The sequence below is a fragment of the Apteryx rowi genome, unplaced genomic scaffold, assembly GCF_003343035.1.
Source record: "Apteryx rowi isolate R43461 unplaced genomic scaffold, aptRow1 scaffold_3, whole genome shotgun sequence".
In the NCBI taxonomy this organism is placed as follows: domain Eukaryota; kingdom Metazoa; phylum Chordata; class Aves; order Apterygiformes; family Apterygidae; genus Apteryx; species Apteryx rowi.
Window position 1 is genome coordinate 3,388,871 of NW_020449418.1, and position 25,286 is coordinate 3,414,156.

Below are 25,286 nucleotides of genomic sequence, written 5' to 3' on the forward strand. Positions count from 1 at the left end.
GGGGGGTGGTACATGTGCCTGTGTCCATGTCTGTGAGCAAGGGGGTCTGTGCCAGGAGCTGGAGTGGGGCTGCGGGCCTCAGGGGTCATATGTCCAGATATCAGCAGCTGGGGAGACCAAGGATGCAGGGCCAGTTACTGCACAGACTGCGATTCTGTCTGTGTTGATCTGTGTGCCCAGCTGTGCATGCACTGCATACGTGAGTTTGTGAGAGTACCTATCGGGAGTACCTGCGCAGCCTCGCCACCGGTTGGACCTGCGGAGCTGCGGCAGCCTCACCTCTACCAGGCTGCCAGATTCAGCAGCCCCTAACAAAAAACACTGCAGTTAATGCAACCAAAAATATGGAAAGCGTTCCACTACCCCAGACGATAATCACTTAATGCACTGAAAGCAGGCTGTTGTCAGGTCAGCGGTTAAAGAACACGGACTGCTCTTTCAATGGCCAACTGACAGCAGTAATTCACCCGATGAATGGATACACTGTCCGCTGCCCTGCTGCACAACAGCGGTTCTTTCAAAAACGATGCCAGGATAAACACATGGCATAAACAATCGATACAACAAATAATGAGCTGCAAGAACAAAGAGGCCAAACTTGAGGCCAAACATCTTGCCATCTGCACAGAGTTGTTCCTAGGACCAGATATAAAGACAACTTGTTTCAGCGATGAAAAACGTCCCTCTCGCCTGAATGGTGGCCACTGTGCTGAAGAAAAAGCTTCTCAAAAAGGTGAAAATAAGTTTCACCAAGACTGCAGTCTTGCATTTTTTGCTCAGCCAGGGTAAGAAGCATATGTCAAAAATCAGTATGAAAGTTTTCCTAAAAAAAACGATTTACACAGTCATGAGAAGAAAAAAGGCTGATGAACGATGAACTCATGATATTCATATTAAAAGAATCAAAACTTGCTGACTCTTTTCTAGTGTACTACACTGACAAACTTTGCTGAAATATGTTTGTATCTTAACCAACTTAACAGAAAGATGCTATCTAGAAATGTGCTGCCACAGCTTGAAATAAGCTTTACCAAGAAAACGGTTTACTAACAAAAAACACGCTCCCCTCACCACATAGGCAATTCCAGAATCACTCTCCCAAAAGACTGTTCAAACACCAGCAATCGCTGAGCAATTCAAGMAGTAATTTCGGGAAATACTAATCACAGGTAAAATGAACTTACTCTTTCAGCCCCAAATAATGGACAAAATATACGAATCTTAAGCTAACAGTAGTGAATAAAGGATTCGCTGGACTATTCCAGCTGCATGGAAGAGAGGAGCATCCTCAGGACAAGTACAATATAAACTAGGAAGTTTCTGGGTTTTGAAGGTTTTTTTTTAATAATATCTTTCACTGTAATTGACGGGGGGGAGCTATTGAAGCTTAAGGTATGTCAAGAAAGCAGACAAAAATTTATGCACTACCTGGTTTGACAGGAAAAGAGGTTAAAATAAAAGTAATGCCCACATGAAATACAGAAAACAATTTCTCTATAAGTAAAATAATCTTCACAAAAAGCTTAATTAAGTCTACTATGTAGTGTTTAAAAACTTGTATCTTAAAACATTTTAAAAGGTAAAAAATTTTAGATAATTATAYGTATTTTTCATAGAAAGTGATTTCTAGAAGATTCCCAATGACCTTCCAATTAAAAACAGCCTGAAGTATACATCTAACAATGTCCTTAAAATGAATTACAGATTTTTTTTTTAATAAAAACAATCATCTCGATGTTCTTCTCATACACACCAAGATTAAATGTTATAGTAGGATAAAGCTAAATATACATGCTGAAAAACACAGCATTATGAAGAGACTAATATTTTCTCCACAGTGAGGCAGAATTACAGTCCCATTACATAGCTAACCTCAAAAGCCTGGTGGGACAAGAGGACCAAGTTACGTGCCCTGACTTCTAAAATTGTGAAAATTATTCCTGTCCATTTAAAAAACAAGATACAGGTTTGTTAAATACATAAATATATAAGCACACATAAGTTAAGAGTAATGTAGGGAGAGAGTATGTGCCAATGTCAAATAGGCTTCTGTGACTCCTACCATCAACTCACTCAGCGGGTAACATCTTGGATAGCAAACACAATTTGTAATATAACCTGTTTTCCCCTGGATTAAATGCATGCCTGCGCCTGCTTAAGCAGATTGAATATTGTGAAATACTTTACAACGTGATAAACCCTGGGCCAGATGACACAGCAAGAGGATAAAGACTCTTACTGGAAAGTACAAGGAAGAGGAGAGCGCAGGTACTGGTGGCACCTCACTGGGGTGTCAGAACACTACTTGTAAGTTAATTTTTTTCTAAAGAAAAATTATCTAAAATTAGCAATGCTAGCAACAAATTACAAGTATTTCCCACAACTCTGGTAGTARTTATTCTCTCACTAGATTATCTGCTAACAAAATAAGGTAAAAGAATTTTCAGTCTGTCCAAAGAACTGTTTCAGGTAAGTGTCCCGATTTTAGAAAAAATTTAAAACAATTCTACAATTTCAGAACAAAATAACCTTTTCCCTCTCAATCAGATCTGAGTACATCATTGAGAGGTACTCATGCCATTGAGACAGGATGAACTTTTTGCTGCTTATTACCAACTGCGCAAACAAATGATTAAGAAATAAGAGCTATTTTGAATTATCACTACACAAATACAACTTATGCAGAAAAGTTACTGAGTAAAGGAATATAATTTTTATATGGTCACAAATGATTTAGCTTTCTTTACCAAAGTTAAAATATTCATATAAATAGGCATTAAGTGCAGTAAAATATTTAAAACTTGCACAACTTACAGCAGGATCTAGTTATGGGAAGCACTCAAAAAGCAGTGAAGCTAAGTTCAACAAAAAGAAAAAACTAAAAATCTGGTTTAAGACAAACTTGCACAAGACATACAAAAGCAGAAGACTTTTTGTTACTTTCAGTTATAAACAAATAAAATTAAAAAAATAAAATTAAAAACATGTTGAAGCAACACTTTAAAATCTGAAAAGAAACAGTCTTAGCAAGCGCTCAAGACAAGATTTGAGATGGGCAGTAGAATAAACTGACAGAAACCTCAAAGATCAGCAAGGACAAATGCAAAGTCTTGTACCCAGGATGGCGTAACCACGTAAAACAGTATAACCTGGGGACCAGCTAGCGAAGGAACAGTTCTGCAGGTAAGGACCTGGGGGTCCTGGTGGAGTTGAACCTGGGGCCGCATCTTGGCTCCTGTCCATGTTGAACGTGAGTCAACAGCGTGCTCTCGCAATGACCAAGACTAACCACATACTGGGCTCCATTAGCAAGAGCAGGCTGAAGGAAGTGATCATTCTCCTCTGTTTTGCACTTGTAAAAGTATTCAAACAGTTAAAATAACTGTACAACTGATATTAAAAAAAGCTCAAACGCTGGACTTGTTACAAGCTGTCAGTATTCATTGGAATTACATTTGGGGCACCATCCCAATTAGCTTTGCAAGTAGATCAAAAAGGCAGGACTACTTAGTCATTATCCTAAAGCCAGCCTGCAGAAAATGCAATCAGAGGAGGAATTTGACTAGCTGACAAGACACAAAACTGAATCCCCACTTGAGCTTTCACAGGAATTAGATCCCAGACATCAAAACTGCAGCTGCCCAAAGTCAGGCTCTTGCTGCAACTCAAGAAAGCAACCAGAACCAGATCMAATATGGAGTCATTTTCTCTAATTTCTAGGGAACAGCACATACCTATCAATGCCTGTATTTATTATGCTTCTGTTCCTGATTTTAGGCTTTAATCACATTAGAATGCAAATACACAAAAATACTGTAAACCTTTGTGTTTGCAGATACTGGTGTGACAACCAAGTCCAAGAGACAACTTGGTTTCTTCCAAACTGCTGAAACAGAAAGGGTTCTCAGATACAAAAAATATACTTAAATAAATTTCTCTGTATCATCAGGTCTGCTAGAACAGAGGAAAATTAAATTCAGAGTATCACTAAGAAGCTCCACAACTAAAAAGTCATTGAATAAGGAGGCACTACATTCAGGATGGAGTGAGTAGACATGCACTAACGCAGCTGCACACATCTGGTTTGCTGTTTCCACTACTGAAAACCAAACAGGTGCAAGTGTTATGAAAAAGAGTTTCAAAGTAGCACAGAAACCACAAATGATCTAAATATTGGGTAGATGGGGGAAGGGAAGAACAGAAGAAAGTCTTAGAGACATTCCAAGTCTGGTGTAGGCAGATTCCCTGAATTACAATCTAAAAATATTTCCCTTGCAGAACAGCCCTGACCAGATTCTCCATAGAATAAGAGTTGCATTCACAGACAGAAAACACAATATTTGGAGTCTTTAGAAACTTACAGAAACTATGCGAATGCAATTTCAACCGTGTTGACAATCTATTCTTGATCTGTGTGTTACAACAAAAAGAAAAACTTGTATTTGTCTTTGTAAAGAAAATATTGTCAAATTGTTTGTGCAAAACAATTCCTTCACCACAATATGGAAGAATGCAACAAAAACCTAGATGTAAGAAATGCAAAAGGTTAGCTGAAGTAACAGACTGCAAATTGAAGCATTTGCTTGGCCTCATTCCAAGACAGTTCCTCTGGCTTTCCTTGTTCTCGTGCTCACCGTCTGACTCACCGTAGCTTTCACATTCTTCCATTCTAATCTTCAACTTTCTGATCTCAGTGGAACGGACAAGTTACCAGATACGGTGATGAAGCTGGAGCCCACCTTGTGAATTAATTGCCACAGTTATCCTTGGAGTTTGTCTTTTGGCAAAGCTTCCACATAGGGATCTTTCCATTAACGTTGTCTTTCATCGATGCTACCACAGATTCAACACCCAATTGAACGGGTAAGTTCTGCTTTTGCAGTTTGTATGTATACATACTTGACACGCGCATAGCAACGACCTAGGAGAAAGGGCTGAGCAGCAATAGAAGTCCTCTGCTGACTGATACTAAACTTTGCATGACAGTAAGCACTAGGGCRGAGTGAAAACTGCAGAACTTTACAAGACTAAGTGCCTGGGTGACAGAATGATGGACGAAATTCAATGCAGATAATGTAAAGCAATGACTGTGGGGGACTAGGGACAACCCAAATCTAGCTTCACATAAGAAKTGATGTGCTCCAAACCACCCCTTAACACTCAGAAGCAAGACTTGGAGGGAAGATTTAAAAATCGTGAACACCACAGAGATAAGGATGACTGCTGACCATCTCTTTGAATGTGAGAGCTAGGGGCCATTAAATGAAGCTATCAAGAGCCACCCTTAAGGCAAATCTGTGGAGTTTGCCAAGCACGCGAATAGTTTATATGAGTTTAAAAGGAAAAAACAGGCAAGTACTTGGAAGAGAAGTCTACTAAATAGACAAGCTGCACCAGACTCAGCAAATCGCTGAACTGAAAATAGCTGGGATCTGGGAAAAGACTCTGGGCAAGCCTCATATACACTTACCCTGTTTTTACAGACATTTGCTTAGGCTACTGCTGGAAGCAGGCTACTTGGCAAGAGGCACTCCTGGTCTGCAAATGCATGGCCATTGCAATGTAGGATGCAAGAAAGACTAGATAAGAGAATAGTTTTGCCATCAAGAAACTTGCATAAACTAATTCTGACCACTAAACACAAAAATGTAACAAAAATTGCTTCAGGACGGTGGGGGTGAGTTGATGCTATCAGGACTCCAATAACTTGCACGGGATTTTGTGGAACAAGAGATGGGAAAGCAGCGGGAAAGAAGAAGAGAGATTCTGAAAATGAAACATGGTGCATTTTCAATGGCTTTCTGCAGACAGTAAATCATTCTTCATCAGACCAGTTGCRGTGCATTTTACACGCTTTGACACAACATAAGCAATCCTAACTGAGATTTCACAAGTGAATTAAAGCAAGCCTAGCTGATTTAACAGCTCAGTGCTGGCAGGGGGAAAGAGGCCCTGCTTTCCTTCCTCATTCCAGTCCAATCCATGCTGTCCCACTGTTCCTCTTATAGCAGTTCTGGTCTTACCTGAAACCTCACTGAATTCAACTCACTAAATTAATAGAAAATAAAAGCAGCGAAAACACGCATAGTTTTCTGCCAGTTTAGTGAGATAAATCAGCTCACCAAGGAACAATTCGGATGAAGGAGGCAGGAGGACTGAGCAGCTGGGAAGTTAGGAGGAAGGGAGTGGATACTGCCCCTTACAGCATCATGAAGCTGTTACAGCAGCACAGCCATTTCACGAAAACCTCTCCTAATTCAGCTATTCTTGAAATGAGCTTTTGGCTAAACATGCAAAAAAGAATGGATAAAAAAAACCCTCTGACTATGTTTTCAGTTAAATGCATTCTTAAATGTATTCTTAATCAAACGAGTCTATTTATATCTGAAATTACAACAACGCACATCAAAACCTCAGCTTACTATGCAGTCTATTAAATTCATTTCAATCACATTAAAAACATATAAGCAATATATATGTTACTGGAAAAGTGTTAAGGAAGGTGCAATAAATGACTGGTAGCAATGACCTGCTAAGTGCCCAGAGCCTGAGCCCACTGAGCTACTAAGGGACTACTGTCTTCCAAAGTACAGAAACATTTTCATTTTTGGTTTATTGAGCAAGTTCAGCTCAGTAAATGGTTATTTAAAGTTAAGAAACCTTCTGAATGTTGAAAAGACAGGAAAGCTTATTGTCATCATCCTACCTATAGTAAAACAAACTAAACACAAGGGAATGAGATGTATTACATTCTGGAAAAAGGAAGAAAATCTTTAAAGGACACAACGACCAGAAGCAAACACACCATCTTACTAACTACAGATGATACTTCCTCTTCTTTAATAAAACTGTTTGTTTTAAATGCAAATCAACTGTTTCCCCCACACTGTACTCACCTCACTTAAGTTTGTGTCGTTTAACTACTAAAGGCAGTCTAAAAGCCAAAAGGGAACCAGACAAATACTAGGTTACTTTCTAACAGTTTAGTGCTGCGTGGGTTCACCTCTTCTAGATTTTCTTCAAGACAGTGTCACATACTGTGACAGTTCCAGTTTTTTTAAAGCAGTTTCCAGCAACACTTAAGATCTGATCAACTACATGTTTTGCAAACAACATTTTGTAAAATGTTTTACCCTCACTCAGGCTTTTAAGAAGTGTTTTAGAGTTAATCCCAGGCTTCCCTGAAAGGAATCTCTAACAAGTACTAATACTGTACGCTTGTGCAGCAGTAGATGTTCTAGATAAGTATTTCTATTTTCAAATCACATGACCAGTAGTACAGTTTCTGCAAGACTTCTATCAAACAAGAAACAATACCACAGGATTGGAGAAYACCAATTCAATGCTTAAGAAAGAAGAAGAAACAGTGGGAGCATCTGAAGGCCCTTAGGTTCACCTGACCACTACACAAAGCAACACATTTTGCAGAATACAAAAGGCATGAATGTAAGTAGAAAACAGAGGCAAAACACAGGATTCCAAAAAAAGTAAACCAATAAAATATTAAATTAGTTCTGCACTATATGAACAAAGATATGAACAATATTGTACAAAAAAAATATAGTACAAAAATCTGGTTTATTCAGTCTAGTCCATTTAGACTCCACAAAGATGTCTGATGTAGCAGCATGTAGAAAATCACTAGAAAACTCAGATAGCAACTGCTACAAGAAGTCAAGACAGTTAAGGAATTGCCCACAAGTTGTTATGCAGATAACAGGACTGAAAGTAAAATACCAGATTGGTGGGAGTCACCCCTTCAGGATTCTTAAGGAATCCACCTCAAGACCAACCTTGTGCAGTATTTAGCAATGACTGTGTAAAGAAAGTGAGGGTCTTCCAGGAACTTGGAGGCACTGGAAGAAAGAGGTAACTGAACTAACAGACACCGCATGAAATTCAATAGCACAAAAAAGTAAAGCCGTACACTTGAAGTCTACATTTCTACTAAGATCTCAGGGCTGATCACTGGAGGAGAACAGAGAAGGCAAAGAGTGCAGGTGTTTTAGAGGACCACAAGGGTATTTGTGCAACACCAGCGGGACCCAGCTATACGATCATCAGACTGCATCGATAGAGGTACCTCCAGCCCAAACAGGGAAACGCTCACCTGGAACAGCACATGCAAACTAGGCACGCACACTCACCAGGCAAAACACAAGATGATGTAGAAAATAGATGGTGACTGTAGGAATGGAGATTTTACACAAGACTAAATATTCCAGTCCAAGTAATGGCTAAGAGACGATATAATTGCTGTCTACAAATACAACCGGAGAGCAAATGCTAAGAACAGAGGAAAATCACTTTATCTAAGAGCAAAGCAACATCACTGGCACAAAAATAAACCGACCATAAACATACTGGATGTTGGAAGAAAGGTCTCAAGTATCAGAGCACTTAGACTCTGGGACCTACTTTCAGTTCCTTTGAATGAGAGCAGAAGGAAAATAAACTTTATTGACAACGCTGTAGACTAAAGGTTTTTAGAAAAATAATTATATGGGATGACTGCTTGCAAAGCACGTGACTTTCTTCTTAAGTCAGCAAGCTTCTAAAGTTTTTCTCGTGGAAAACCTTTTATAATTATACACGACTGATATTTTGTGTTCAGCAGGAGTGAAGGCCATGAGCAACTCTCTTGCAGCAGGATAAGAGCACTCATTAAACTTTCATTTCATCACACTCAAGCCCAGATCTTAAATGGTTGCTCCTTCTCGCTAAGGAGCGGCAGCAACATCCCACCTCTCAAGCTGAAGTTTCTCTTTTGTCCCAGGCAACTTTTTGTAGCCCGTCTGCTACCAAAAGACAAAGTAATGAAAACCAAGGTTTTTTAGCGCAGTTGCCTTCCTGAATAGCTAAATGAACAAGTCCTAGCTAATAGCTGGAAGACTTTTCCTCGCTGAACAAGTCAGTGGGTTACACAAGCTTTGAATTTTTGAAGATACGAACAGGCCCACCAGAGCTTCCCAACAGATACGCGAGCCTTGGGCCTCAGAACAATGGAGCACTTCTAAAAAAGAATTTGAAATGCTCCGCCTGATAGCGCTTTATAAAAGATAATGGCCTCATTTTACTTCCTGCTTTGCAGCAACAGAACTTTCTGTTATTTACCAGCTGATAATACAAGACTGTTTACTTTTAAGTTCAGCTTTGTATATAGTATTTAGGAACTGTATTATAAATGCAAAAAGGGATTTAAATCATTCTGACTTAAAAGACTTTTTTTTTTTTTTTTAAACCACGCGCATGCAAAACAGATAAAACAAATGTTTAAAGAAACTGACAAAAATTCCTTTGGAAAGTAAAAACTACATTTCTCAGCAGTTTCATTTCTCAGCTGCATTTCCAACTCAAACATTCCATTTTTGTACCAGAACGTTGTTACATGCAAGGGAGCAGAAATCAAGTACAAAAGTGAAACCATCTTGTCTGTTTTTATTATTTGAAGAAAAAGGTTTTCAAATATCTGTTTTGCATATTTTGGCAGGGTAAAATTACGTGTTACTTGAACTTAGAAATCCTTTAAATAAATTGATTTTTCAAGTCGATTCATTTGCAAGCAACCTAGTCAAAGAAATTCATTTTACATTTAAAAAGTGCTGTTAAACACAGCAAAACCCCTTTGAAATTCTTCAGAAGAGTGACAGTCTTTTTGCTTTGTGCTTGTAAAACGATTACCACAGGAGGTGCTGATCCATAACAAGAAATAAAGGCATTATCACAACACAAAAACAAATACAAATAACTAACTTTTGGATACAGGGACAAAAGTGAATCACTTACCGTTCTCAAGCTAGGGTTTAATAAAGAGCTGAGAATACTGCCAGTAAACAGGTCACAATAAGAATTAAAAAAAATGGAATATGAAAGATGGAAGCAATACATATATCTGCTATTTCTCCATTAAACAATTATACACAATTTCTTCCAAGACTATTGAGAACCAATACATATAGAAATTATGTATTTTAATGGAAACTTAACTGTAAGAATTCAATAAACAAATAGGTGAGAAACAAAGTTGCTCCATGAGATATAATGCTCCAAGGCAAATAATGTCTGCAGTATCAAACACACCAAAAAAAGGCTTTATAGGGCAACATTGAACACTGGACTGCAACATCTCACAAAAGTTTTTTCTTCACGCACTAGTATTAATTTGAATTTAGGCAGAACTATCCCCAGTTGAACTTCAGAGGCTGACTCTTTGCTAGATTATATTTAATAACTGAGTCACAAAACAGACCCAGGTAAAGTACCGACAATAACATGTGATGCAACTCAGCTGGCTGTATCGGTAAGCATTTTTTCCACACAGCTAGAATCAGAGAGGATGTTTTTTGTTGCAAATGCCAGCCCCATGGTTTCCAGAATGGTTTTCTGATCAGTGAAAGATTCAAAGAGACTGTTAGATTTAAACTGAAATGTCAAAATAATAGGTCAAACTTACAATTCCTTAGTTCTCCCAGGGGAAATTCCCAGGATTGCCGAGATGCTAGTGCCAACTGGAAAATCATTTTTACCAGAAGGCATACCAAGTTAACTGTTTAATTCTTGCCTAGAGAAAAAATGTTTCTGTGGCTACGATAGAATATGTTACAAATATACCTGCAGGGAACCAGAGACTGAGACTAAGAATTGACAGTTTCATTACACATCTTCAGGGCCTGTCATCCTGCAGAAGCTGGCTGTGCAGGACACGGCTGGTAACTTGACTAGCAGTTTGAGAAGTCCCCAGCATTTCCTGCCATCAAGAACATGTTATCTTATATCTCTTATATATCAAGGTGCAGGAGAAAGAAGCCAGCACTGCTGGTGTGAAAGATCAGTAAGGGATCCAAAGTGCATTTCCCAAACTTTGCAAAAATTATTGAATATAGGGACAAATTTCAGTGATGCTTAACCCAGCCATGCAAGAGTACATTAACAGGAAAAAGTCCCGCACCAGTTTTTAAAAACAGGACACAGGAATTATTACTAGCAGTGCAGCATGGGCTAAGCATCTTTTGCAAGGTTTTTTTCTACACTTAAAGCAGTTTCTTAAATGCATGAAGTTTCTCTTCCTCTTCCCCCTAAATGCACTAAGCTATGCTTTTATTTGAAAATCTGGAGATAGAAAAAAAGTTTGTGATATAATCTCCTTTTTATGAGGCACATAAATAGTACTGGAATATTGCATGAGAACAGTCTAATAAGGAGAAGTTTTCATGCATCAGAACCCACTAGATGCAAMTTTGGAGATACACTATTTAAATCAATAAGCCACTTTTACACCATTTCACATTTATCCGTCAAAATTTTGTAACAGTTTTTGGAAAAAATAAACATAATTTCTTAAGAAAAAATAAGAATCATCAACAACGCATACAACTTTTGGTCACTTTATATTAAGATTCCACGTATTAACATAATATATTCATGACTTATAAAAGGTAGTCGCTTTCATGAATCATTAACCTACATTATCAACTGCTTTGGCTTCCAACAGCTTACTCACGACAATAGCATGTAGCTACCTATTCTGCCTTCTATTACCATGGTCATACCCCTCTGTACCATATTACTCATGCCCATAATGCGTTTATAGCTTTTAATAATTTACAACAGTTCATAAATGATTCCTAAAGAAATCTTAAAATAAAATCTGACTCTATATCTTTGTTCTTTAAAACTATTTGGTCTCTGAAGACACAACATGTGATAGAACAAGGCAAACACGGTAAAAGTTATAGCTGATTTTTATGATCACAGATGAGGAGAAAGGGGTTTTGTTTAAGAAATATATTAAGAAATATATATTGACTATTCTCAGTATAAGCTAACATTGCAACAGTACGATCAAGAGCATAATTTTATGCAAGTTTTAAATGCAGAAAGGCACCTCAAGAAGCGGTAGTTTATGCATACTTAACTGAATCGCTAGATGAACTTAAGCAAAAAATTAAACTTTCAATCAGTGTAATCGCTTACCAATTTCAGCAGGTAGTTGCTTGATTTTGTTCTCTCGTATGCTAAGCATGGTGAGTTTTGACAAGTTTTTGATATCCTTTTCCACAGTAGTTATACGATTAAAGCGTAGGTAAAGAGTGGCGAGAGAGTTTAGCCTATACACCACCGAGGGAATTTCTCTAAGTTTGTTATGCCGCAGGTCAAGCATGCGCAGTTTCTTCAAGTTATCGAGAGAGTCAGGCAAACTGGTGAGTGAGTTTTCACTCAGGGCCAGTGTCACCAGGTTCACAAGACAGCCCACCTCCGCTGGCAGAGACTGCAATTTGTTACTGTATAAATAAAGTTCCGTTAATTGCGTTAACTCTTTGACAGCTGATGGAAGCAAGTGTATAGACCTCTTGGACAAGTCCAAGCGCATTGAATTCTCTTCCCGGCATTTATTTAGCTCTTTGATCACTTCAGCATTGCTGGATTTTTTGCGGGTACCTGTGGCTGGATTAGGTCGTTTTATCGTATTGTCCACTGAAAAGGCTACCCCAGGCTGCGTGCTACTGGAGTCCTTCTTTCCATCTTTGGCATCTTTCCCTTTGGTCTTAGGCTCCTTTTCTTTGCCCTCTTTCCCAAACCCTCCAGAGGCTTTGGCCTCCTTCTCCCTTTCTTTTGACGATGGGACTTTTGGATCCTTCTCTTTGCAGTCTTTTTCTTTTCCTAGATTACTACTCATGGTGACTCCGTGTTTAGCAAGCACCACATGAAATCCGTTTCTGACGTTAACAATTCACTGCTGAGGCTACAAGGATCCTTAAAACGTACAAGTGTTGAACCAAGGGAGGAGCGTCGGAGGTGCGATACCCATTTGCTACATATTGGTTCTGAAGGCACTCTTTCCTAATCCTGATATCAGAAGATTCAACTGTTGGAGATTAGAAGGTCAAACGCTCCATATTAGTATTTCTGTAACACAGGAGAGAAAAGAAGCCAAAGTTAGTGTAAATATAAAACTTATCTTCCAATTAGATGTTGAATGTTTCTACACCAAGCCTGCGCTTGCTGACTCACGTTAATAATTTGCTTGTCTTCAAATGCCAACGAAAAACCCAGTGCTAATACAAAAATACTGTGCATATTGATCAGGAGACCCAATGCGGTAAAGAAGCTATACTTACTAGCATACAGAAGGAAAGAAAAAATACAATTCTGAAACAAAATATTGCCTTCATTGGTACGCTTTAGTGACTAGCTTCTGTCACTAGTCTTATGTGTTAGCGATGTCTTAGTGTAACACCCTGGGCATCAACATAAATATTCCCTCTCCCCTCCACGCCCCATCAGTCAGTAAGGATCTGCTACAACTTTAAGTGCCTGTCTCTTCAAGCAAACCTGTAGAGCCTCATTCTTTTGGCACCAAAGGTCCTCAACTCGATCTACAGTGACATAATATATGGTACTGTAATGTGAACACGTCACTGCAAGACCTCTCTTCTGGCCTGTTCTGAATCACAGTTCTCTGCCTTTAACATGAAGCAGAGCGCTGGCCAGCGATCACCAGGTTTGTACACTTTGAAGATGCAAACACAAAGAATTTTAAAAATTCGAAGTAGTCCATTTTGGAATAATCCTACCAAAAAGTCAACTGAAAGCTCAGAAGGAATATAATACATTACGCTTCAAGACAAGCAAAATTAGGAAGGAATTTCTCATGAGAGTAGGATACAACATATCGTAAAAGCAAACAGTATCTTGAGTCTTTCCCCAAGGAATATGATGCATGCTAATTACTGAAGGGATGGGCTGAAACCTAGAGTCCTTTCCACACTCTTATAAAATCATCAGGCATCACAGAAAGTCAGTTTTGATTCCTGTTTCAATTCAGAACCCATGAAACACGCAAGAACTTCAAGATTCAGAATACTCTGAAGAGGTTTGTGAATGCATTTTTGTGGAAGAAAATAAATGGTCAATCAATGGCAACAGTAATTTTGTGTTCCCATGTTAGTCCACCTTTTAGCCTAAAATCAGTTTTGCTTTGTTATGCAGTATTCGCTGATGACGAAAATTTTATTTGCATTTAAGAAAAGCACCCAGCCACAAGAGATATGTAAAAATCCTCTTAAAACCACCACRGGAACTCTGCCCCTCTTCAGACACTCCCTTTTCCACATCAGTTCATAAAGTTCCCAGTCAAAATCAGTGAAATAATATTTTGTATACTTAAGTAAGCCACCAGCAAGAACAGGAGATACAAACATCTTTTAGCAAAGCTCAAATACCTGTATTCTTAATTGCACAGTTACCTATCTATGCTTACCTTCAAGCGTGCACATGTGCTCAAAAAGCACACGGGCACACATTTCGCTCAGGATATTCATCCATTTAAAAACCAAACTTAAGAAGAATCTATTTAGGGATAGCGTAAGAAAGGCAAGCCGCTTCGCCTCAGCCACATTTCAAGCTGCTCAGGACCAAAGCTCAGAAGAGGAAACCCCAGGAGGTAACTTCCAGGCCTTTGCTCGGGTTCATTACTGTGGCAGCATCGCAAAGTGCACGCTACAAAACCCGTAACATCAAATAACCCCACTGCCTCCAGTTGCGAGGTTTCAAAGGACTTGGCTGTAAAGGACAAGAGCAGCTTGCTAGCACCAGCCCAGCGCAGACAGCTTTCAACTTTGAAATCTTCTCCAGCGCAGAGCTCTCCAAATCCAAGCCAGTTTCTTGATGCATACTTCAGATTTCCGTCCAGCTCTCACACCATCCACCAACCTCTGCTATTCTCAGGATTACCAACCTCTCTGCRTTGTATTTGAAACTGTGTTTTCAGCACTGTATAAGCTATATACTTGCAAAACTCCAGCAGCAGCAAATGTAATTACCCTGAAATGCAAGAACGCAGGGGGATAGCACCCGCCTAAAGGGTAAGAGCCTCCACTGCCTGCCAGCTCGGCTTCGCTGCATTTGGAAGGTGCCACAAACACAGCCGAGTACCAACACACGCGGTTTCGCCATTCTGATAAATACAGAGAAAACTGTAGTAATGCAGCAGTGCCAAACAGCTACTATCACTAATCCAATACCTAAAGAGCAAAAAACCCAAGAAGTCGCTGTTCTCATGAGCTTTCAATTTAATCAAATTTAAGACATACCAGAAGAGATTTGGCTAATTTCTTGTATGCAGTACAGCAGACATCGGTTTTGAAGGAGACTCAGAAAGGAAAGTCAGTTGGAGATTAGTACTGGTGAAAGGAGCTCAGTAATGCAAATATTCCAGATAATCTTCACACATGTCAGTGTCTTAGTTAGCAATTACTCGTACTGGTACCTAAAAAGGGGGAGAGAAGCCCTCCCCCATTACAATACTCCAGATTAACATTTATATTCCAGGAAGGAATAAAAATATACTTCTGCCTATATAAAAGGATAAAAATAAGGGAAAAAAAATAAGAAGAGTTAAAACATCATCTGAAACACATAAAGAAAATTCCTGGCACAAAATCAGAGCGATATGAAGGGTCACTACCAGACACTTCCACTTTCTTCAAAGTTGGAGATAGCAGGAGGCAGCCAACTCGCGTGCAAGCAACAGGCGGCCGCGGTTTTCTAACACGCACAAATTAGAGCCAAGCAGCAGCTATTCAAAACACATACCCTGTTGAGAATGACAAAAAAGGTAACAGCTAAATATACCTGCGCGCCTCCGCTCCGGGGCCGAGGCCCCGCTCCCCGCCGGCCCCAGGGCCACGACTCAGGTGCTGCGCCACGCCAGCGCCTGGCTCGCACCCGCTCGTCCCGTGAAGCGGCAAACGCCTCTGCCGCAGCGCGGCGTCACCRCCGACGCACCTGGGCCGGCTCCCTCGCGCGCGGCTTTATCTCGGGGGCGTCCCGAAAGCAAGGGAGCAGGGCACGGGGGGGGGACACGGGGTTCGGGGGAGCCCTTCAGCCCTTTCTCTCCCCCCGGCCCTCCCAGGCGCCATACGCTGCCTTCCACAACGGGCAAGAGGTGGGCGAGCGCAGCTCTTCCTAGCTCACCAACGCCGACTTTCGGCCCGAGCGGGCCCAGCTGGGGCACTAACACCGTGGGCACTAACACCGTGGGCATTCCCGCCAGGGCCGCGAGGTGTTCCCGCGCCACGCTGCAGGGGCACAAAAGGACCCAAGAACGTGAAAATAATTTCATCGCTACTGCTTCGTAACTTGTAGCACTGGGCATTGCAAACTGCCTAGAATTATTTTAGCATATTCACATACGAGATAAATGAGAATATACCTTATATTTCTAGAGAGCTTTCATTTCCACGGCAGTTCACTCAAGCTACTGGGGTTACTCACATACATGTATGTAAACTTTTGGAGGACATGAGCTTAATTACATATACTACAGAGGAAGCTGAATATTTTTCAAAAGGTTATTCATATTTTTCAAGCCCTTTTGATTAAAGGACAAGAGTCACCATCAATTCTAAACTTTACTCCAACAAGCGCTCATTGTATCTCAAAAGGAGAGCTTCTTTTAGAGTTATTTTTAGCAAAAGGAAATTCAGTGAAATTAGCCAGTTCTGCCAACTACTTCCATTTTCCAATGCTGTTCAAACTGACTTCCTGTCAATATTAATTGACATAAAAACATTTAACTATTATGTGCTGAAGAACTTGGAAAACTGAATAAGACTCTTGCTTGGTGCAGTGTATAAAGGAAAATAAAAGTCTTAGAAAAGTTAAGGAAAAAAATCTCTTTCCTGTTCTGAATAATTTTTTTTTTAAGTAAAATTTTTAAATAGCTATAAACAACCAGCATCGGAATTTTGATTCGCTCATTCTTATGGTTGGTATAACCCAGATTTATTTATTTATTTGTTTCTGTCAGTTGTAACTGAGGAAACTTTAGAAACAAACAATTTCAAACTAAACTGTATCACTTCTTTAGCTGCTTGAAAAAGAATGACACATCATTCTTGCATAGTTTTGCTCATTATTTTAATATGCATGAGTAATTGAAAAGAGATTTCTCTTACTCTGAGCAATATAACCCAAAACATCCATGTAGTAATTACATTATAAAAAACTTGATAAAGTAGGAACAATAATGTCTGCAATTCTAAGAATAATATTAAACTAATCACCTGCATCTTGGTCATATAAATACTCATGTTTCCTGGTCATTATCTAATACAATATGAGCCCTGAGATAAAGGATTTCACCCAATTGCTACGCAAGGAAGGCTGTGAAAGACTTAACTGTCTCCTACCCACTGCGATAAAGTAATTCTACAACAAAAATCACCGCCAGTATTACCTCACAGCTCAGTAAAGACTTTTAAAGTCTTTTTAAAAATTCACATAAAACCATCTTTAAAAAAGTGTACAAAGTGCCTAAAGGCACAGTTCTGCCTCAAGATTCACAGCAGACCTCTCGGTAACCCCTTGGGCTTTGCAGAGCTCCAAGGGCTTGCAGTCATTCATTACAAAAGCCGAGCACGGCGCGGTGGGGGGGGAATTGATACACAGATCTTGGAGAAAAATTTGACCATTCAGTTAAGAGATATTTAGTTGCTTAAAATGATGTTTTGATTCTCAGATATGGGCTGAGGGTGGCCAACCTAGAGCTGGAGCCACAAGGAGCTCCCGAGCAGCGTGAGCACAGCTCCCTAACGAAGCGCCGTGTCGCGGCTAGTGGCAGGGCCGCCCCGGAGCCGCCGCGGGCAGAGGCAAGCGAGCCAGGACGGTCGAGGCCACCGCGCTGAGCCGCACTGGGGCCCCCAAGTCTCCCCGCTGCCGCCCGGCTGTGGCGGCGGCCCCTTGGGAAGGGGCCCCTGTGCGAGAGTCGCTCCCAGCAGTCGCCATCCTTGGAGGACGTGCTACCTATCTTGTGGCTTTCAGCGAGATGGACGTGTCTTGTATGTGCAGAGAGGGGGCTGGCAGAAGTCTTTAACTAAAATAAAGTGTTCCTCCACCGCTTACATATCCCCTCTTTCTTGGCTGGTGAGACCGCAACCACCAGCAGTCCTTGCTGCAAAAGGAAAATCACCACGGCACATCTTTCAAACAGTCCCTTTACAGCTCTGCTTTAACGTTTACAGGTTCCTGCTGTACCTTTCACAAGACAAAACACTTTCAAACCCAAATATATTACATGCTCAGCATATTCAAAATTTAAGGCACCATTTTCACTAAAGTTTAATACATTAAACTCAAATAAAACAGGACTCCTTCTATAACGTAGCAGCAAGTCTATAAGCCAGCATAGAAAAGAAGAATACTTCATTACACGCGTAATTTTGTATCATGGAATAGGAATGATTTTTCTCTTGGTTCTATTTTTGTACTAAACTTAACCCAATGGGGCACACACCATGGCTTGGACTCTTCAAAACAAATAATAGAGGAGGATCATCCAGAATATTAAACACRTCAAAGGAAACAATAAGAAATCACCTCATACTTGACACTCCAGAGTAAGCAAGCAATGATTCCATTACAYAGGTTAAAAATAAGTGTTTTGAGGTGGCAATTCTGATCTAGTAAATTCTAATTAGTCAGACCTAAGTGGTTTTTAACAACAAGGCAGAGTTCAAATGCTCTCTAGTAATTTCAGCAATGCCTGTTCACAAACAAATAGCAGATTAAAAAAAAACCTTCTTAAAAGTATTTACCATTTACATGGAAGAGCATGGGATATATCAAAAATATTCCACTACACCACAAACTAGAACACATCAATAAGCAATGGATGAGATTTCAAGCTTAGCCAAAGTGGCTACAAAGACTTTCCATTCTCAATACCACATATGCAAAAAAAAGATTGTCACTACTTTCATTTCAAAACCCAAAAAGCTTAATTCAGCTAGTCACTTGCAAACAAAGCAAATTCTCTCCCACAATTTACCAGCTGCAAACATCTGACCTACAGAGTTTTCATCTGCATAAGTGCATTTGAGCTTCTGCTGCTGCAGCCACCACCAGCCCAGCTGGCAGCAAACTGCTGAATCAGTCACCAAGTGGTTGCATTACTCCTTTAAACACAAAACCTCACTGAGAAGGTATGGAGACAGCATGAGAATAACCAGCCATCACAAAGCCGTAGATCAAAAAAGTAGCCTCATCTATGTTGACAAATGCAGTGCTCCTGAAATATGCCAGCCAGCCACATTTTTTTTCTTCTTTGGAAAGAAAAATCCTTTATTTCAGGTATAGGACTGTCAATGGCAGCAGCACAATACTGCGACGGTCTTCAGTGCCAACTGCAACGGTTGGTTTATTCAGTAGAGAAGACAAGACTGTTAAATTCATCTCAGTCCCGTAAGGGAACGGCCAGCAGACGGTAGTTCGCAGACTACCGGTCCAGTCCGATTTCAGCAGATCTGCCTGCGGCCGCACTCGCTCCCAGTCCCCTCGCACAGGGGGAGCAGCTCGCTCCCCCTGCGCACGCCRGGCCCGAGGCGGTGGAGCTGGGGAAGCGAGTAGGCACGAACCGTGACAGCCCGCTAAGCCCTTTCGGATATCTTCATCTGCTAAAGGATGGCAGCCAAGACTATTCCCGGCCCCCTGCTACTCCCGAGGATGCAGGGCAGCCAAGCACAACCTGATCTTGCTTTAAAGCAAAACCTGGAGGTAGAGGGAAGGACTGGACAAACATTAGAAGAGTGCTGACAAATATACCATTTTAAGGCTTGCATATGTTTTTACTTGTAGTTTCTTAAATCTGCAGACAAATCTGTAACTGTGAATATGTAATTACAAACGTATGTGCAATTAAAGCTGAAATTACTATAAATAAGCAGATCAGTTTCAAGAGGTGTTTGTAGGTTGATCACTTTGTACTTCAAAAGTCAGGCACATCATACAGCGCATCTTACTGCAGATCCCTACGCAACCACTCAATTACACAGCCCGTACACAGACACTGCTGTCCATAACTGAGCTTCAGAGTTTGTCTTTTCATTCACTGGTCACCAGATTTGCCACTCGCTGGAAGTCCTCGCTTGCACTGTATGCCAGGTCGCGTACCAAAGTCCAAATCTGTCGTGACAAGAAGGTTACACACTAGTAAATAGAGAATCGCCTATGCTTTAAGTCCTTAGGGGGTAGAAGTAATCTTTTGTGCCCTCATGAACTCATCTAGCATAGTATAACTCTGACTGACCACAAAGTACAAAAATATATACTGACCATGATCCATGATTCATTTTATACGTGCTCCAATACTATTTTATGAAGCATTTTGGCCTTCTTTTTTACAGAAAAAAAGAACACTATTTGTTGGCCAAATTATAAAATGCCATTTCATGTTTTTGCAGAAAGAGGCTCTAAGAGCAGGCGGGAAGACTTCTGCTAATGCCACGAGGCAGCCGATTTTAAAACGTGACCAGGGAGCCCCCGCACGTGTGGTCCCTCAGCGTGTCCCTCCTGGTGGCACGTCTTGGTGCCATGGCAACCTGTAGTAGCAGCAGGCAGCGCAATCCTGCATAATACATGAAATCCAAAAATCTTAACTTGCTAGACAGATTTCTGCGTCTTAGTACAGGACCTAATAACTAGGTATGTCTAAAAAAAATACATTACCCAAAACAGACATCTTGGTTTAGGAAAGTCCAAGAACAAAATAGGTACAAATTACATTAGTGGAGACTAGGACTGAGATACATTTAAGAACAAGAAAAAAAATAGCATCTGCTTTACCTGCATGTTATCTCATTTTTGTTAATATTTTGTTATCTCATTTTGTTAATACGCAAAAGTCTGCATCAACAGCAGTAAATTGTCTTCCACAAAAACAAGTGGCACAAGCCACCCTTTACCCTCCTCGGATCACAGATCACCTCGCTGCAGCAAGAGCTGACTTCTTCCCGCAGCAAAAGAAACTTCGCCGTTAGCCCCGCGCAGCGCCCAGCGCCGCCGCTCCGGTCCCCTGACAAGTCCCTTGAACGCGGCAGCAAACCCACCACCCCCCGTGGTTACAAACCTGATACAAAACGTCATCGCTCTCACTGCTGGGGTGACAGCGCGAGATTTTAAACCACTATCAAGTATTTTTCTTTTGTTCATCGTTTCCTCTCAACAATTAAAAACAACATATCAAAACAAAACCAACCAAACAAGAGATGAAAAGAGAACGATGGGTAGGAGAGAAAGTAACACACACACAGCAACAACGGGGCAATATATTTACCAACTACCTTGTTATGCTGATCCTACAGAAATAGGAACTAACCACATGCTAAATCCCAATTCAGCTAAATAAAACATTGCTCTATTAATATCCAAGGCAGCATCCCATCTTAGTTTCTACCAACAACACAAAACTACCTAGCAAAAAAACAAGAATACTGTTTACTGCAGCATTTCTCCTTATTTCTTTGTCTCTAAATTTGATCCACTAAGTTCGCTTGCCATCTTCAAAATGCTTTTATACAATAATTTTGACCCATTTCACAAAGTTCAGTGCTGGATGACTTTCAGTCCCTTGAATTTTCCGACCATAATTAATGACTGTGGAAGTCACGAGATCCCTTCACAGAGGGTTACTCTGCTAAGAAAATAGCCTATCTGAAAATCAGCTTAAAACATGCTTTGAACAGAAGTCTGAACAACAAGAGAAGAAGGGGTGATTGGTAGAATATACAATGTAAAGAACCTACGCCACAATATAGAGCAGCTTGTCAGTGCGCAATATCTGCCCCCTGTTAAGTTTTTTTCTAGCTAAGATTATTTGTAGTTCTTGATCTTCAGCTTGGAAGACAAAAGCTTTGATTTAGTCATTTCACTAAGCAGCTAGTTTAAATGATTAACATATAGAAGAGGACATACACAGTAAGATTTACTTTCCAACCCATACAGGTGTGTTTGGAAGACACATAAATGGCTGATAAAGCCCCCCAAAATACATACTTATTTAGAAGTTTCCAATTATAAATCTATCCTCTTTTTGTAATCATTAACACATTATGCATCTAACCTCTCTGAGAAAACAAACCCCTCCTAGAAAAGATTAGCATTTTTCACAGAGAAAGCATAACAACCATAATCATATTCAAATTTTCCCAAACTGAAATGTACATTTTAGCTTCATTACAATTACATTTAAAAAAAAGAAAAAAACATTTGAAAACAGCACAACGATCAGCTAAGGCTGTTTTCTTCAGGATATCGTACTTTCCATGAGTTTACATTATATGCTTAAATATTAAGGGCTACAGGAAACCAAAACTTAGCAAATTTAGAATATTCTAAATAAAATTTAATTTAAAAAAGATATACACATTTGCCCCCATTACTGCCTAACTAATGTTTGGATGGAGTCTTTTTTTGTTTATTTTTGTAATCTGATCATTTCAGATAAATATATTATACCTGCTGAAATCAAACTGATTCAGGCCAAGTTAGTATATGCATAGAGTAAGAGTACAAAGAAACTGTCATGTTTCAGATAATCGAATGTAAATTATAACACTCTAGTCTCTTTTTGTTCAGCAAATATTTGCTGAAACATGATGAGATGGACCACCCTGCCTTACGGGTACCCTTATTCAGATGCAAGAACCAGTACGCTAACAACAAATTGCCAAAGAGAAATATTTTTCCTGCAATACGTTGGTTCACTCCAGCCAAACTAATCATTAACTGCTACATATATTTCTAAGGTCAACTGCATTCTGCCTGCCCAAATTCTCCCTGCAGCTTCAGCGGGATGTTGTATTATTCACTTGTCGTCCTTACCCCCTTGTGCTACCTTGCTGCGCGTTGTTAAACTGCCTCCATGTTCCACTGAAAAGACGGTGTCCTGCAGCGCTGCTGGAAAACACGCTTAAACACAGCTCGAGAAACAAATGCAACTTAGAAATACCTCTGGGAACTTTGTAAATTAATGGCACCACAGAAATGCGGGCTCATGATACACCACGATAAGGTGATGCAGAATAAAATTGCTCCCAAGCCTTTTTCAAAGCTTTCAGATGTTTTCTCCCAAGAGCAAAACAGTTTTAAACATAATGACATAAAGCAGTGAAACATTATTTAAGCAAATAGATTCATATTACAGGTGATTCAGGTGGCACTGCATATAGCCATACTCAAGCAGTGCTATCTGTGGTAAAAGCTTCTTTAATCATGTTGAACTTTTCCAGACTTCACTTCTCAAGCCTGATATTTACCTGCAGCTGTCTGCCAACACTTGGGGTTGGGGGCTGCGAGGAGAGAGAGGAGGCAAGATAAGAATTGAATTTAAAAGGCTCGGCTGTTTATAAGACTGAGAGCCAGCAGAAGTATGTTGCTTTGTTCATCTTGAAGGTAATTCTTACACTGATTTCATAAAAAGCTATGGCATAATTTTGTTTCGGATTAGGGGCCTGAAGTCTCTTAAGAAGTTGTGCCGGTGTCACGGTGAATGTCACCAGATACTCACTTTTGGCCGCTCTGAAACCTCTAAGAAAGCCCTGTAATTTATTTATAGGTGCTCAGTAAAGAATTCTTAGTCCAGCAACTCAGAACCGACTATTTCATAAGCCCTGAGCCCGTTTCACCTCCTCAACTCCTACACGCCCGCGTCTTTTGATAGAAGGTATTCCCACAGAGCGAGTCAAACGCGCGGTGGCTGAACAGGCCTCTCCCACCTGGCTGGGAAACTTTCTCCTACACTCCTCCACCCTCTCCACGGGGTCACTGGGGCCAAGCGAGGAGAAAAGAGCCAGCAGCCTGCCTGGAGCACAGCAAGCTGCGAAACACCGGGAAGCAAGAAGTGGGCAGGAGCTGAAAAGGAAYGGGGACAGGAGGCTGAAGGCACGGGTGGCGGACGAGGGAGTTGGTAGGAAGTCCAAGTAATCTCACAGATACAAAAGTATTGAGACAGTACACATTCGGTGAGCACCATTCCTCCTGCACRCTAAATGAAGYAGAGGTCCGAGAGGAAAGACATAAGTATGAAGTAATTAAAGATTTATTAAAGACAGTCTGAAAAGTGTGGGTCACGCAAAGCACTAGAGGCAATCTTATTCAAGCTTGTCTAGTTTTGACTGCTTCATATGGCAAACAATTTTTGTAACTCCTTAGATACAGTATCTTTACCTTATTTAGTTTTGACATGTTTTTTTCCAAATCAATGTTTAATGCTTTAGCACTAAAAAACAAGAATGACAACATCTGAGTTTCCTGCAAGTTCATTCRTGCTCTTAGGGATTCCAGCCAGGATCACGGAGATTTCTTTCCCAGTACAGAGGACAAAAATCAAAATAAACACAGAAGAGCAAGAGAACCCTGTTCACCTTTCCATGAAGAACCASGAGAAGCCCAGACCTGCAGCCACCGCTCCTCGTGCTCATTCGTGCTACAGAAGAGCCTCAGTCACACGACGTTTTAAGGCCCAGGCTGAAACCTTCACTTCTTTAGGCAACCATCACCACATGCTAACTAGCYGCAGTAAGGCACGAGACCAGCCACGGTGGTTTCTTTTAAAAAAAAAAAACAAAAAAACAAAAAAACCCACAGATATGGACATTCATATGGCTAAAGATGACGTTCACTGTCTTAGAGGGGGGAATATTAAATGGGGACTCCATTTCCACCAGCATTTTCAAAAACAGAACGAGACGTAATTTCAGGGATAAGAAAACAAACAAGCTAGAATTTGAACTTCCTGCACACCAGCCGCTCCGCAGAAGCAACATGCAAATGTGATTTTACTGATTAAATGCAAATTAACTTAGTGTCACACAGGGAAAGGAAGAAATCTTAGGTCACCTTATGCTTGCTTTATGCACCTCTGCATTTCTACATTAGCTTGTTAAAAAAAATAATATATATATACAATCTTGTAGAGTACTCCTTTCAAACGTTAGCTAAAAGATTACAGAAGTCTAAGAGAGGTCAAATTTTTAGCCTAAACTACTAGTCTTTCTAAATATGAAAAATAAAGAAAAAGGTTTTGCAAGATTTACGTTCTTATGTTATTTTTCGTGTTGCTGATCCCACAGCTAAACAAGAAKAGTTATTTGAAATACAGCAACGAGCACCAAAACACTTTAAAGTAAAAAATGACTGCAAATTAACAAGTTAACAGCAGTGTGAACGCTATTCTGCTCGTAACTAGGAGCCTGATTAAAAGATTATTTCACATACAATAACAGTTTTGGAAAACGCATGATAAATTGGGTATCTTCACAGGAACAAGATGTTTTCTTTCAAAAGACAAAAAAAAAAAAAAAAAAATATGATCCTTTCCAAACAGACTCTTCAAAATCTGTTCAGATGAGGCTGCTTTTTTTTTTTTTTGAAACAAATGTCTTCAATGACATTTTTACTAGAAATAGTGAAAAACATATGATTTCTGCTTGCCAAAAACCAACTGCACA

The 25,286-nt window shown here is 40.1% G+C and overlaps 1 protein-coding gene across 5 annotated transcripts in view; it reads right to left on the minus strand.

Moving 5' to 3' along the window:
* The window catches only part of SHOC2 (SHOC2, leucine rich repeat scaffold protein), a 73,675-nt gene that overhangs the window by 32,374 nt on the left and 16,015 nt on the right, over positions 1 to 25,286 (minus strand). For all 5 annotated transcript variants that reach the window (XM_026069595.1, XM_026069591.1, XM_026069592.1 and 2 more), the window contains one exon: positions 11,974 to 12,906. In XM_026069595.1, the coding sequence (XP_025925380.1) occupies positions 11,974 to 12,676 (703 nt within the window). In that variant the 5' untranslated portion in view covers positions 12,677 to 12,906. The remainder of the gene's footprint in view (positions 1 to 11,973; positions 12,907 to 25,286) is intronic.